The 11,635-nt window shown below is 50.2% G+C and overlaps 8 protein-coding genes across 8 annotated transcripts; 2 read left to right on the plus strand and 6 right to left on the minus strand.

The window, feature by feature from the left end:
• Positions 1-329: 329 nt before the first annotated feature.
• On the minus strand, positions 330-1,536 carry DL89DRAFT_266764 (uncharacterized protein). Its single transcript, XM_040887217.1, has 2 exons — positions 932-1,536; positions 330-891 (listed from the first exon to the last, which is right to left on the minus strand). The coding sequence occupies exons 1-2, from the start codon at positions 1,424-1,426 to the stop codon at positions 349-351; spliced, it is 1,038 nt and encodes a 345-aa protein (XP_040744142.1). The 5' UTR covers positions 1,427-1,536; the 3' UTR covers positions 330-348.
• An 820-nt stretch (positions 1,537-2,356) lies between these two features.
• DL89DRAFT_266765 (uncharacterized protein) lies at positions 2,357-3,552 on the minus strand. Its single transcript, XM_040887218.1, has 4 exons — positions 3,395-3,552; positions 2,785-3,285; positions 2,699-2,759; positions 2,357-2,626 (listed from the first exon to the last, which is right to left on the minus strand). Exons 1-4 carry the CDS (start codon positions 3,494-3,496, stop codon positions 2,430-2,432), a joined length of 861 nt encoding a protein of 286 aa, XP_040744143.1. The 5' UTR covers positions 3,497-3,552; the 3' UTR covers positions 2,357-2,429.
• A 1,675-nt stretch (positions 3,553-5,227) lies between these two features.
• DL89DRAFT_266766 (uncharacterized protein) lies at positions 5,228-6,244 on the minus strand. The gene is made up of 2 exons (XM_040887219.1): positions 6,031-6,244; positions 5,228-5,989 (listed from the first exon to the last, which is right to left on the minus strand). The coding sequence occupies exons 1-2, from the start codon at positions 6,224-6,226 to the stop codon at positions 5,361-5,363; spliced, it is 825 nt and encodes a 274-aa protein (XP_040744144.1). The 5' UTR covers positions 6,227-6,244; the 3' UTR covers positions 5,228-5,360.
• DL89DRAFT_136126 (uncharacterized protein) lies at positions 6,133-6,831 on the plus strand. Its single transcript, XM_040883375.1, has one exon. It carries the CDS (start codon positions 6,281-6,283, stop codon positions 6,746-6,748), a length of 468 nt encoding a protein of 155 aa, XP_040744145.1. The 5' UTR covers positions 6,133-6,280; the 3' UTR covers positions 6,749-6,831.
• A 196-nt stretch (positions 6,832-7,027) lies between these two features.
• DL89DRAFT_222360 (ribosomal protein L7) lies at positions 7,028-7,399 on the minus strand (the record flags this gene model as incomplete). The annotated part of the gene is made up of 1 exon (XM_040884583.1): positions 7,028-7,399. A coding segment is annotated over one exon (372 nt), but the record flags the coding sequence as incomplete, so codon positions are not given.
• Positions 7,400-8,471: 1,072 nt separating this feature from the next.
• DL89DRAFT_256777 (uncharacterized protein) lies at positions 8,472-8,870 on the minus strand (the record flags this gene model as incomplete). The annotated part of the gene is made up of 1 exon (XM_040885471.1): positions 8,472-8,870. The coding sequence occupies one exon, from the start codon at positions 8,868-8,870 to the stop codon at positions 8,472-8,474; it is 399 nt and encodes a 132-aa protein (XP_040744147.1).
• A 694-nt stretch (positions 8,871-9,564) lies between these two features.
• DL89DRAFT_218656 (uncharacterized protein) lies at positions 9,565-9,717 on the minus strand (the record flags this gene model as incomplete). Its single annotated transcript, XM_040884353.1, has 1 exon — positions 9,565-9,717. A coding segment is annotated over one exon (153 nt), but the record flags the coding sequence as incomplete, so codon positions are not given.
• Positions 9,718-10,137: 420 nt separating this feature from the next.
• DL89DRAFT_266767 (Fcf2-domain-containing protein) lies at positions 10,138-10,934 on the plus strand. Its single transcript, XM_040887220.1, is given in 4 exon segments — positions 10,138-10,223; positions 10,243-10,375; positions 10,451-10,740; positions 10,774-10,934. The coding sequence occupies 4 exon segments, from the start codon at positions 10,161-10,163 to the stop codon at positions 10,852-10,854; spliced, it is 567 nt and encodes a 188-aa protein (XP_040744149.1). The 5' UTR covers positions 10,138-10,160; the 3' UTR covers positions 10,855-10,934.
• Positions 10,935-11,635: the final 701 nt, after the last annotated feature.

Here is an 11,635-nt window from a genome sequence, read left to right on the forward strand (position 1 = left end):
TGTTAGTGAATGTGAAATGGCATTGCCTCTTCTTTTTATGCCACAGCTGGCCTGTCCACCGAAGGAGGTCCGAGCTTGTCAAGCAAAAGCCAGGGTGCATAGTCTTGAAAACGATTAGGAAAATATGCAACTGATATATCCTGCAATTGCTTCAGCTTTCACATGTGCTGCTGAATGGAGAAATGCTGGACTCAATCCCGCTGCTAAGACAAGAAGGTTGGCAATGGTGGGGGAACAGTGGAATTGTAGTCCAAGTGCCAGTACAAGGCAGATTTTGTTACGGTAAAGCAGTGCTGGCATTGATATTAAACCCCAAATGCTAAGGATGAGTTGAGGAGAAGGAAGGCTTTAAGAGTAGATCATGGCTGGTTTTGGAGCCGGCGTGTTTAGCTTGTACTCCCTGATAATAGACAGCAGGTTGGCCTCGTTCAGCTCATAAGTCTGCCCCTTCATCCATGCACTGACCGCCTTGTAGCAGAAATATCCATAGAGACGCTGGACTCGCTCCGCAGGGTGTACTGGGTCGAAGAAGTAGTACAGCGACGGGTCCTTGCACAAGAATGCCTCATCAAGATGAGTGACAAAGTTGATCAGACTCTGGGCAAAGTTATTGTCCTGGAAGAAGTGCAGGAACTCGCCACCAAGGCATGCATGCGTGGTGTCGATAAGGCCGAGTGCATTAGAGATAGCTGGCTTAACAGACATCGACACGAATCCGTCAATATCAGCGACGTAAAATCTCTTCAGCCCAGCGGTCTTCGCCCAAGCTGTAGCCTTGGCCTGTACCTTCTGATTAATCAGTCCAATTGTAATACGTGCCAGCTCCTGTGTTTTCCCAATAGCCGCCTCAGGGGTGTACTGGATAGCAGCAAGGTTGCTGACAATGATGTTCTGGAATCCAATTTTGCTTGAGCTGGTCCAGTTGATCGACTATGGTGTCTGACACCATCGTTGAAAACTCCTCGGGCGTGGTCGAGTTTTTTTGGAGCTTAGACACTGTCCCGAAATAGTCGTTGTGGCCAATAGCCAGGGTGGCAATGTCATCGCCACGGGTAGAGGCCAAGTGGTAAAGAGGGTTCCAGAACTTGAACCAGTTGATTTGGTCTTGGCAGCTGGGGATCTGAATCGGCGAGCCCGAGGGTAGGTAGGTTGTGTCAGCATTGTCGGTAGTCGCGCCGCCGATGGCCTTGTTGTAGTGGTTGTATCCCATTAGCAGAGACAAGTACTCGGCCCAGATAGGACCCGAGCACCACCTTCCCTCCCAGTAAGGAGGAGGCGGGATGAGCCCAAGAGTGAGGTCTCTGAACGTGCCAATATCAGAGAGCGAGTCGCCAAAGACGTAAAGGGTGGGTTTAGCCAAGGCCAGACAGGCAGTCAGCATGCCAACAAAGACGGCACTGGCAACGGAAATAAGCGATGGTTTCATTATGTACCAAGTGGCAATTGATTATTTGGGTCGAGAGTATGGTGGTCAATGCAAATGCCGCCAGATCGCAAGGCTATTTATTGGAAATTTTGGAAATACGACCACATCTGGAGGAGAGAGTACTTGACGAAAAGCCCAGGCACCTGGCATTTGGCTGCCTGTATGCGAATTCCGAGGGTGTATCAGCTGTTAAACCTGCCTGTGCTCTGCTATATGCTTACATTCTTGGAGTGCAGTGTAGATCGATATCCCCGTGTCACTAGCGCAAGATTCCCAGGCGCAATGTGCAAGTGCATGCTGCCCATTGGCTTGTCCTTCTTTGCGGCGGGCCCTTCAATAGGTGTGCACGGTGATTCCATCAACATATGGCCACATGTAGGAAAACAGGTTAAGAAATTGGCTAGCTATTCTGGCGGCGCTTTCCGTCTTGCCCCGTCCAGAGAATAGCTTGCTTCGGATCCGTAAACTGCACAATGCCCGTCCATAGTGGCATACAAAGATACCACATGATGTAGGTCCTTGTATTTTACTGCATATGGGGCATTGAGTATCTGCCGTTTAGCAGGAAGGCACTTGTTCCATTACAGTTCTTGGTCAAGGCTCTATGCTGGATGTAGAGGCAGTCCTTGCACTTTGACATTCTTGTCAATGACGTAAACTCTCACACCCTGCTCTATGCCATCCTCCAGCATGCTGCCCAAACACCTACCAGGAGGAGTATATGGGCCGGGTGTCTGAATGAACATGCGTGTATACCCAGCCCCAGATGCATAGTCCTAGTAATCATTTCCCCGAGCTGTGCAAATTATTTGCGTATGCAAAGATGCTAGAGAATGTGAACAGGCATTGGCTTGCATTTGTCGGGAAAACTGCATAGGAGCCACATACGAATCGGAATGTACGCCTAGAATTATCTCCATGATCAGGTAGCATGGGTACAAATTACATTCAGAAAATTGTGTGAAAGATTAAGAGCTGGTAACTATCGAAGCTAAATCTGGCTTCAGATGCTGGCTGGCTTCGGGGCAGGACTGTTCAAGCTGTAGGTCTTGATAATGTTAAGGATATTTGCCTCGTTAATATCATATGTACCACCCTGAAGAGTGGTCTTAACCATCTCAAAGCCCAAGTATCCAAACAGGCGCTGGATGCGTTCAGCGGGGTGAATTGGGTCGAAAGAAGTAGTTAGTCCCGGGATTGCTGCACATGATGGCGTTCTTGGCATCCATGAAGAAGTTGATGAGAGCAGGCAAGGAAGTTGTCCGTCTCGACAAAGTCCAGAAGGATTGCCCCCGACGCAAGACGTGCTGACATCCTCTAGTCCGAGAGCAACCTGTGACCGAGGGCATTTGGGTGACCGCCAGGAACTTTGCAACATCAGCAACAGTAACAAACCCGATTCCTGCCGTTGCTTTCCACGCTGCAACCTTTTGTGCCAGCATATTGTTGTAGTACGTGACAGTGGTGTTGGCGATCCCCTGGACCTTGAGCATATGTGCCAGAGGCGTAAGCTGGATTGCGGCCAGATTGGGCACGACGATATTCCGGAAACCAATGGCCTTGAGCTGGTCCATCTGGCTGATTACTTCGTTGGACAGGCGCTCTGCAAACGACTCAGGGGTCTTAGTTCCTGCCGCAAGTGAGAACAGATTCACGAGAAAGTCATTGGCACCGATCTCAAGAACAGCAATGTCTGCATAGCGCATGTTGCTTTGCGAGTAGTTCGGGTTGGCTGACTTGAACCAGTTGATCTGGTCCTGGGAGCTAGGTATCTGGACGGGCAGACCAAATGGCAGCGACGGAGTGATCGAGTTGTCAGATGTGGCCCCACCTACAGCCTTGTTGTACAAGTTGTATCCCTAGCTTGAGGGACAGATATTCGTTCCATGCGGGGCCTGATGAGAAGCGTCCGTTCCAATATGGCTTGGGAGGGATGAGACCAAAGGTAAGTTTCTTCAGAGTACCAACATCTGAGAGCGAGTCGCCAAAGATGTACAAAGTGGGTTTAACAGTGGCTGCCTGAATACCAACGGCAAAAATACCAGCGATAACAGCAAGCGAAAACTTCATGATGAGAAATAGAGAGTACTATAACCAGATAAACGGAGCCCTGGACAACAATTGAGGCGGTGATGATCTGAAGGAACCTGGCCTGGGATGAGGCCGCATGGCTGCTGTATTTATCAAAACGAATCTGCGACAGGGTGAACAGCCTCTGTTTTTCGTTTAGATGCAAGCTGTGTTGCTATTGTACCTCTGTGCTTCCAGTTGCCGTATATAGCGTTCAGGTCGGGCATAGAAATTACAGCCGATTTGCAGACGGGCCAACCACCCTAGCCCCTATTGGCTGTGACATGTGCGGAATAGGTCCGTCTGGCATGGTTAAAATGGGCGCGATACTCCGCAGCTGCAGTGGCCCGTGGGGATTTTCAAAAATGGTTCAGGAGCCGCAGGCGGCTAGTTGGATTCTTGGAATTACAAACAAATATGCATTCTCATTTGAGTTCTGTTTTTCCAAAGCATGCAGCGATGTTGGTCCAATTTCTCTTTGCATATGCATTCAATGGGGCGGCTTTGTCTTTGTCTCAGCCCGGTTGTCAGTAGTCCAACACGACCCCCTCTTTTTTGAATTGCATGTGATGTCTGCCACTAGCACATATAGCCTGTCCCCAGACTCAATTGCCCAGGCTGCCTCTCACGATATATAGCTGGAAGCACTGATGCCTAGGTTGTTTTCGCAAAGGGCTTTCATGGCCGTGGCTGCTTTTTCAAAACACTGGTTTCATTGAGGAGGTCTGAAGCCAGAGAGCCATAATTATTCCCGCACATTACATCCGTCATAGTACATATTGTCTATCTGTCGCGACCCTATTTAAAGGTCACGAGCTTCGTCTACTCGCCAGCACTAATCAATTGATAGGACAGTTGATATTATTAAACAAGAAGAGATGATTCCTCCCGGTCACTCCTGGAGTGATCCGGTGTCTATTTTATAGCCTTAACTATGTGGCCTCGCCTAGGGTGATGAATCAGTCTCATCATCTGTGATCGGCTGAGTCGCATAAGCATTGGCTTTGAGTGACTGTGGTGTGATCACCACATATCATTAATTGATATCATTTGTATGTCTCGCAAAAAAGACATCTCCAGAACCGACCCTCCATGTCCCAATCCTCACCGCCAGCCCCATATGGGGATTGCCCAGTGACCCTTAGACACACTGGCTAAACATACAATCAGCAGTTTTCAAAAGCAGCAAGCAGCAAGCTTGTCGGCATTTGATGTAGTAACATGTGGACCAACATGGCACTGACCACTTTCCTCAATTGGCCCAAGCCCCTAGTGAAAAGGGGGAGTACATGGGTGATGATAAAGTGATGTTTGGCTGCAAGGAAGTAGGCTGGTAGCCTGTTGGTACCATGGCCAGTTCTCGTATAGGGATACGTCCCTACTCATGACATAGGTATGTGTTTTGTGCACAACCCCTGCCGTGCCAGCCTACTGAGATAGAAAAGACAGGGTAATCCTCCCTGAAACTTGATGGATCAGCTTTCAATGTCCCCAGTTTCCACCAAACAAGGGGGATGGTGGGACCACTGAATATGACGCAACCAGCTTCACATGCCCCTACTTCCTGCATTCAATTTTTCGCAAAAGGCCCGTTTTATATCTGACAGTCAACCTGAGATGCTAAATGAAAGCAAATGGTTCTGGAATCAAACTAAACAGCCGCTGGTTTGGGGGCTGGTGAGTTCAGCTTGTTCCTACATATGAGCTCCAGCAGCCTTTTATCCGTTAGTTCATATGACTGGCCATGTGTTTCTGCAGAGACAGCCTCCGCAGCATAATACCCCAAAAGCCGGTGTACGCGCTCACTCATATGAGCAATGTCAAAAAAGAAGTGTGTACCAGGATCCTTGCACCGAATATTTTCCTATGGGTCGATAAATAACTTCATTATCCCTTCTGTCCTATTGGTGGACGGCTCTAACAAGTTGAAGATATTTGCACCCACACAGGATGATGTTGTGTCGACGAGACCTAAGGCACTGGATATGCTTGGCATTATTGCCAGTTCAAAGAATCTAGCCATATCAATGGAAATAAATGAGTTTAGCCCTGACACCTGTGCCCAGTTACTGAATTGCCGGGAAAGCTCGCTGTTGTAGCTTTCTACTACCCTGGCAGTAACAACTTCGCAGTCCAGGTAGCGGGCAGCAGGCATGTACTGCATAAGTGGCAGGTTTGTGATTACTATGTTCGAAAATCCGATTTGTTGGAGAAGGCCAACCTGCTGCTTGACATCGGATACAAGATCATGAGCAAACTCTGCAGGGCTAGTACGGCCGCTGGTTATCTCGTCAAGCATAAAGAGGTAGTCGTTTGCCCCAATTTCCAGCACAACGATGTCTTTGGCGGATACCGTCTGTAGTTTGAAGTCCAAGGTCAGTCTCTTGAAGCTGTGTATTTGGTCGAGTGTTGAGGGCAATATACGGGTCGGAGCAAAGGACAGGTGCCAGCCGCGAGTTCTATTAGCAGTTGACATTCCAATAGCCATATTGTCTTGCTTATAGTCCAATAACAGTGCCAAGTACTCGACCCACACGGGCCACTCGAGAATCTGTACTGCCAGTACGGATATCTTGGTGCAATCCCGTACACCAATTGCCCAAATTTGCCAATGTCAGACATCGAATCACCAAAGACATACAAAGTGGGCTTTGGTTCTGTCGTTGCAGTGACATTGGCGTAGAACACTAGTAGTCCGATAGTAATAATATGCAAACCAAGGAAATTCATCTTTATGTGGGGTTGAAAATTGAATAGTGTGAAGGGAAAAGGAAAGCTATCATCATGGCATTTGCGATCGTGAATGTGGTATTATTCCGCACCAGCAACGCCTTATGTCTTACGCAGCAGTTGTCAATCGCAGCCACCAACACACAAGGCTGCGGCAGGTTTTGGAGCAGGCATACTGTGCTTGTAATCTTAAACCAAGCTCATAGCATTACCGCCGCTGAGCTCATACTGGAAGCCACCGATTGGCCTGTATCTGGCGTTCAGGCACTTCTCTTCTTGACTACTGTTCCATACATCTTCATAGACAGCGTATGGAATACTTATTTGGGTAGAACGCTTGCAGAGGGGACTCCTGCAATACACCTAGTCCACGCTAAGACACTACTCTTGGAACAGCAAGATCATTTCCTTCGTGCAGGTGACCCAACAAGAACTGCCTGGTCTCTGGTGGTTTTGAAGAGGCAGCCCAAGATACAACAAAGCTACCCAGTGCAATTCCAAGCAGCAGCAGCAGCATTTTGATGCAGGAGTAGAAGGGGGACTGGTGCGCATGCCCAACCACCTATTGGCAGATGACCATGGCTGGCTGCTACTGTGTTTGGGACAGTGTAGCGAACCGTATCTCTCTACTTTGGCAACCTCAATACACATATCACACATACACTGGGGTACTGCTAGGTTGGGTTGGTTCACATTCTATGTTACAAAAGAACGTGCATCATTTGGCCAAATCCCCGATGGACAGAAAAGGGATGTCTACGCAATCAAAATGGCTATCAGCACACAATTTTCAATAGCGCCTTAGATCAGGAGCTTCTCGATCTGGAGACGGATGGCCTGGATCTGGGGGCGGAGGTCCGAAGCCTCGTTGGTAGTAACCGAGGCGGCAACAACGGGGCGCGAGACACCGCAGGCACGGCCCAGAGCAGCCTTCGAGGGAACGAAAACGTAGGGGACGTTCTTGTCCTCGCACAGCAGGGGCAGGTGCAGCAGGATCTCGATCGGCTCGCAGTCGGCGGCCATGACAATGAACTCAGAGATACCGCGGTTCAGGGTCTTGGTGGCCTCGTTGGCGCCCTTCTTCAGCTGCTTGTAGTGCGAAGCCTGCTGCACCAGATCCTGGATCTGGTTGGTCAGCGCGGCATCGGCCAGAGGGAAAGCCTTGGGGTTGACTTCGGGCTATAGTTGGACAGTAAAACGCAGGCTGCATAGTTAGTACAGGAGTTTTTTTTTTTGCTGCATCCACCATGCAAAAGGTACGGACTGTGTGCTGCTTGTGTTCAGTATTTCACGATTGTAGTCTCATGGATATTGTTGTTTCGAAGTGAGCTGAGTAGTGTAGATCATCATTTAAGGCGCGAGCATGGCATGGGATCTAGACAAGCACGGACGCTTACCATTATTCTAAAGTAGCTACACGCGAAGGGTGGAAAAAGAGGGGCTGTGTAAAAGAATGAGAGTGAAAGTCTGAAGAGAAGAAGAAAGGTTTTCTCTCCGCCTGCCACGCACGCTTCTTCAGCTCCAGGAATTGGAAAATTTTGGCAGCCAGCTGGCAAAAAAAGCTAACCTAATCTGGACGGTGGGTGATCGATTACCATGATCATCGATGCTCGCGATCTGGCCAGGGCTGGGATCTGCCCATGGCCTCCACTTCGGCATTTACATGGCAAACAAGCCCATGCGTTTGGCTGTATCCTTCGACCGGAAAAGGTGCTGGTATGCCTGCGCATAAAGGGCACTAATATCGAGATATAGCTGCATAATATGGCATGGCTATGGACTCAAATATAGCGATGATGATGCATGCGAATATATTGAAAGGTCTTGTGGAAAAGTAGTCTACTCACTGCGAGTCACCAGGATCCAGACAAGCACCACGCCCAGCGCAGCAGCACCGAGCTCGATGCACGTGTCCGACGATGTCTCTGCGCGAAATCCTGAGCTGAAGCTTCCTTGGTGTCTTGCAGCTATCATCATCACAGTAGTCCTCATCGCTATCCACATCCTCTTCAACGGGCTCCTCTTCCTTCTCCTTCTCCTTCTCCTTCTCATGCTCCTCTTTCTTGCTGCCTTCCTGCTTCTTCTCCCCGACCGTCCTGGCATGTTTTGCGGCGCCTCAGCCTCGTCTCGACGTACTTCGATCCGCTCCGTGACTTCTTCCAGTAGCTCCTTGACCTTCGTGTTCCCTGGTTCCAACTCCAGCGCCTGCTTTAGTGCATCGCGCGACAGCTCCAGCCGGCTTTCGTTACTTAGCACCACGCCCTTCATGTAATATCCCTTCACCCACTTGGGTTCCAGCGCAATACACTGCTTCAGCGTGCTTCAGCGCCTGCGCCCAGCGCCGCAGCTTGATAAGTGTCATACACGCATTGCTGTGGAGCTTCGAGTTGTACATGTCGTAGCTGATTCCATGCTTGTAGCACTCCAATGCCTTGCTCCAGTTCTCCTTCTTGTACTCGGCATTGCCCTTCTCCTTCCACTCGAGCGCAATCTTCTGCTCCGACTCCACCTCGTTGCCGGAATCTCCGCCGTCGGCTTCGTCGGAAAGCCGATCGCGACCAAGCTTATGCTCGATCGCATTCTTGCGCATCAGTGCGCTCTTGGCATTGTCGGTCTGGCCCAGCTCCTTGTACGCCTTGGCCATACGGAACAGCGCCAAAGAGTGTACCTGTTGTGCAGCCCTCGGCGTCGTGCGCAGCAATGTCAGTGTTCAGGAACTTGAGGACCTCCTCGCAGTCCTCGATCACGCCTTCGTACTTCTTCACCTGCAGGCGGCAGGTGGCGCGCGAGAGAAGCGGCAGCGGAGACTGCACAGGGAGGGCGCAGAGCTCGTCGAATTTGGTCCAGAGCGCCTTCAAAGTCCTCTTTTTCGATGAACTCCTTGTGCTTCTGCCAGAAGCTCTGCGGGGTTCACCGGCGTGGGCTCCGGCTGTTGCTTCAGAAACGAGAAGACCATTTCAAATTGTGATGAGAACTGAAGGGCTAAGAATAGAGAAAAATGTTTGGGGAACAAGGAAAGCGAAGGAAAAGCGATGTCAAATAAGACAGAGCGGCTTAGGAAATTCGTATTTAGACAAGGCCACACATCACTTGATGCTCGCGCCTGCCATACCCAGCTGCACAGCGACGCGCATGTGGGGGCAAGGTCTCACACCTTACATGCCTTTTCCTATCCCATTGGATAGCCAGCCCCATCTACCCCTCCCCCGGCAATATGGCTGTTTTAGTAGTGACATTTGCTATGTTGTAAATAAAAGAGAAACAAGATATTGGGAAGAAACACCTTCTACTCCTTCAGGAATGGCGGGCGGCTACCGATCTGGGCCTCAGGCAGATCGTTCAGGTAGCGCAGGAACCAGGCCGCGGCAGTTCTGCATGTGATTTACGCCCTCGCGGTGGTAGCACTCGTTGAGCTTCTCGCGCAGAATGCGCAGCTTCATGATCTTTACCCACTTTTCGCGCACAATACGGTCCCTCTCGTCAAACATAGCTATCGGTGCAAAAGTAGTTAGTAGCTGTCCAGTCGGACCTAGGCGGCTTTTCTCAATTCGGGTCATTCTACGTACCGGACCGATCCGCCGTGTAAAGGTTCTCGCGCGTGGCCTTGACTCCAACGTTTCCGCTCATCTTTGGTTGGCTGTGAATCGAATGAACTTTAAAAGTAATATAGAAAAGAACAGGTGAATTGGGACGGACTAGAAAAGAGCAAGACAGCCCAGAGAACTTGAATTTGTACAAACAGAAGCACTGAATTGGTTCTAGTTCCAAATGTTAAATTAGCCCAAGAGGCACAGGGCTTGTTATCGCTAATCGGCAGATTTTCATCTGTCTATATCAGGGCCACAAGATCAAGCCAGTTTAAAATGGAAAAAATCGTTTGAGCCAGCGAAAAAAAATATTTTTCTTTTCCACATTCCTTCAAATTTGTGTTACAATGCCCGACCTGTTCAGAACCGATGACAGCGACCTCGACTACCTGCTAAGCCAGGCCAAAGATGTTCCTGACAGAGAAAGAGGAGACTGACGCTGCTGCGCAGAAAACGGAGAAAAAGCACAGCAAGGACACTGCGCCCGCAGCCCTTGCCGTGCAATTGCGCCTGGACGCCAACACAGCCTCCGAGCTCCCGCTGATACACACCAACCCGTTTGGTCCTGCCAAACTCGATCCCGACTAAAGCTCTACAGTGCAGACTCTTCCACGTCTTCGCGCCTCCAGGCGGCGAGAGAAACGCGATCCGACGATCAAAAAGAAACTGCCACACGAGATCCAAAAAGAGCGTGAGCAGACGACCGGCCGCAAGTGGTTCAACATGAAGGCGCCGGTGCTGACGGATGCAATCAAGAATGACCTGCGGGTACTGCAGCTGCGTGGTGTGCTTGATCCAAAGCGCTTTTATAAGAAGGAGGCCGTAGGCAAGAAGCTGCCGAAATACTTTGAGATGGGCACAGTGGTAGAGGACGCGAGCGAGTTCTATTCAGCACGTTTGACCCGCAAGGAACGACGTGGAAACTTGGTAGACTGAGCTGTTGGCTGATAAGGATGCAAGGTCGTATTTCAAGCAAAAGGTCGGTCGATATTCATCGCAGGAATGTCAATGGAGGCAAATCGTGGTACAAGAAGCAGCTAGGTGGGAAGAAGCCATGGTGGCGTGTCGAAGCGGCGTCACTAGATTGAAACTATGTAATAAACGCCTCCGTCCATATGTGATATTTAACATTACTAGAAATACTCTGCTCGCGATGCGAAGCTCGGCTGCTAGTCGCATGGGTTGACACGTCGATAAGAGCATCACGGCGAACCAGTCATTTGAACGTGTTGGATGCTGTTGGTGCAATGCGGTCATGGACATCTCCATCTGGTGGCTGCTCAGCGCAGGCGCTTCAGCGCTGGCTCGCTGCTACTGGCAGCAGAATCACCTGCAGCTGGTCCACGCCTCTTGCGCAGGTTCTTTGTTGCAGGGGTGGTGCCAGAAGTATCGGCAGCAATGGCCGTAGAAGCGACAGAACCGTTCAGGAATACTGCCTGAATCACAGAGTGATTGGAAAATGAGTCTGAAGTTTAGAACTGCTGCGAGATCGCGGTTTCAAGAGTCCGAGCCGAATAGGCTCCGTCCTGCTATTGTGCCATGGCCCGCTTAGCATGACTCGACTTGTACAGCGGAGAAGGCCATGGCACTTCACAGTTGGGTTCTTCGATCTCTGGTAGGGACCGCGGGTTGGGAACATGCCAGAATGTCTGCAGCGACTTTTTCGCAGCAGAACGGGCACATCGACGATGTCCGGAATTTCGTCGATCCAGATATACCTTCAAAGCCATGGTGCTTGAACTTGTCGCGCCATCCCTTGCCACGAATCGGACGCATAGGTGTCGGGCCATCGGCGCACTCCAATTGCCCATGATCAGCACTG

This window comes from Linderina pennispora (assembly GCF_002104995.1).
Source record: "Linderina pennispora strain ATCC 12442 chromosome Unknown DL89scaffold_5, whole genome shotgun sequence".
Lineage (NCBI taxonomy): Eukaryota > Fungi > Kickxellomycota > Kickxellomycetes > Kickxellales > Kickxellaceae > Linderina > Linderina pennispora.

Coding starts and splice junctions, on each gene's coding strand:
- DL89DRAFT_266764 (XM_040887217.1), bottom strand. CDS start 1,426: ATGAAACCATCGCTTATTTCCGTTGCCAGTGCCGTCTTTGTTGGCATG. Junction 892..931: donor CGATGGTGTCAGACACCATA/GTCGATCAACTG, acceptor ATTGGATTCCAG/AACATCATTGTCAGCAACCT.
- DL89DRAFT_266765 (XM_040887218.1), bottom strand. CDS start 3,496: ATGAAGTTTTCGCTTGCTGTTATCGCTGGTATTTTTGCCGTTGGTATT. Junction 3,286..3,394: donor TTGGCGACTCGCTCTCAGAT/GTTGGTACTCTG, acceptor CCCTCAAGCTAG/GGATACAACTTGTACAACAA. Junction 2,627..2,698: donor GGGCAATCCTTCTGGACTTT/GTCGAGACGGAC, acceptor CATCATGTGCAG/CAATCCCGGGACTAACTACT.
- DL89DRAFT_266766 (XM_040887219.1), bottom strand. CDS start 6,226: ATGAATTTCCTTGGTTTGCATATTATTACTATCGGACTACTAGTGTTC. Junction 5,990..6,030: donor CAGATTCTCGAGTGGCCCGT/GTGGGTCGAGTA, acceptor ACTATAAGCAAG/ACAATATGGCTATTGGAATG.
- DL89DRAFT_136126 (XM_040883375.1), top strand. CDS start 6,281: ATGGCATTTGCGATCGTGAATGTGGTATTATTCCGCACCAGCAACGCC.
- DL89DRAFT_266767 (XM_040887220.1), top strand. CDS start 10,161: ATGCCCGACCTGTTCAGAACCGATGACAGCGACCTCGACTACCTGCTA. Junction 10,376..10,450: donor GATACACACCAACCCGTTTG/GTCCTGCCAAAC, acceptor CCAGGCGGCGAG/AGAAACGCGATCCGACGATC. Junction 10,741..10,773: donor AGGAACGACGTGGAAACTTG/GTAGACTGAGCT, acceptor TAAGGATGCAAG/GTCGTATTTCAAGCAAAAGG.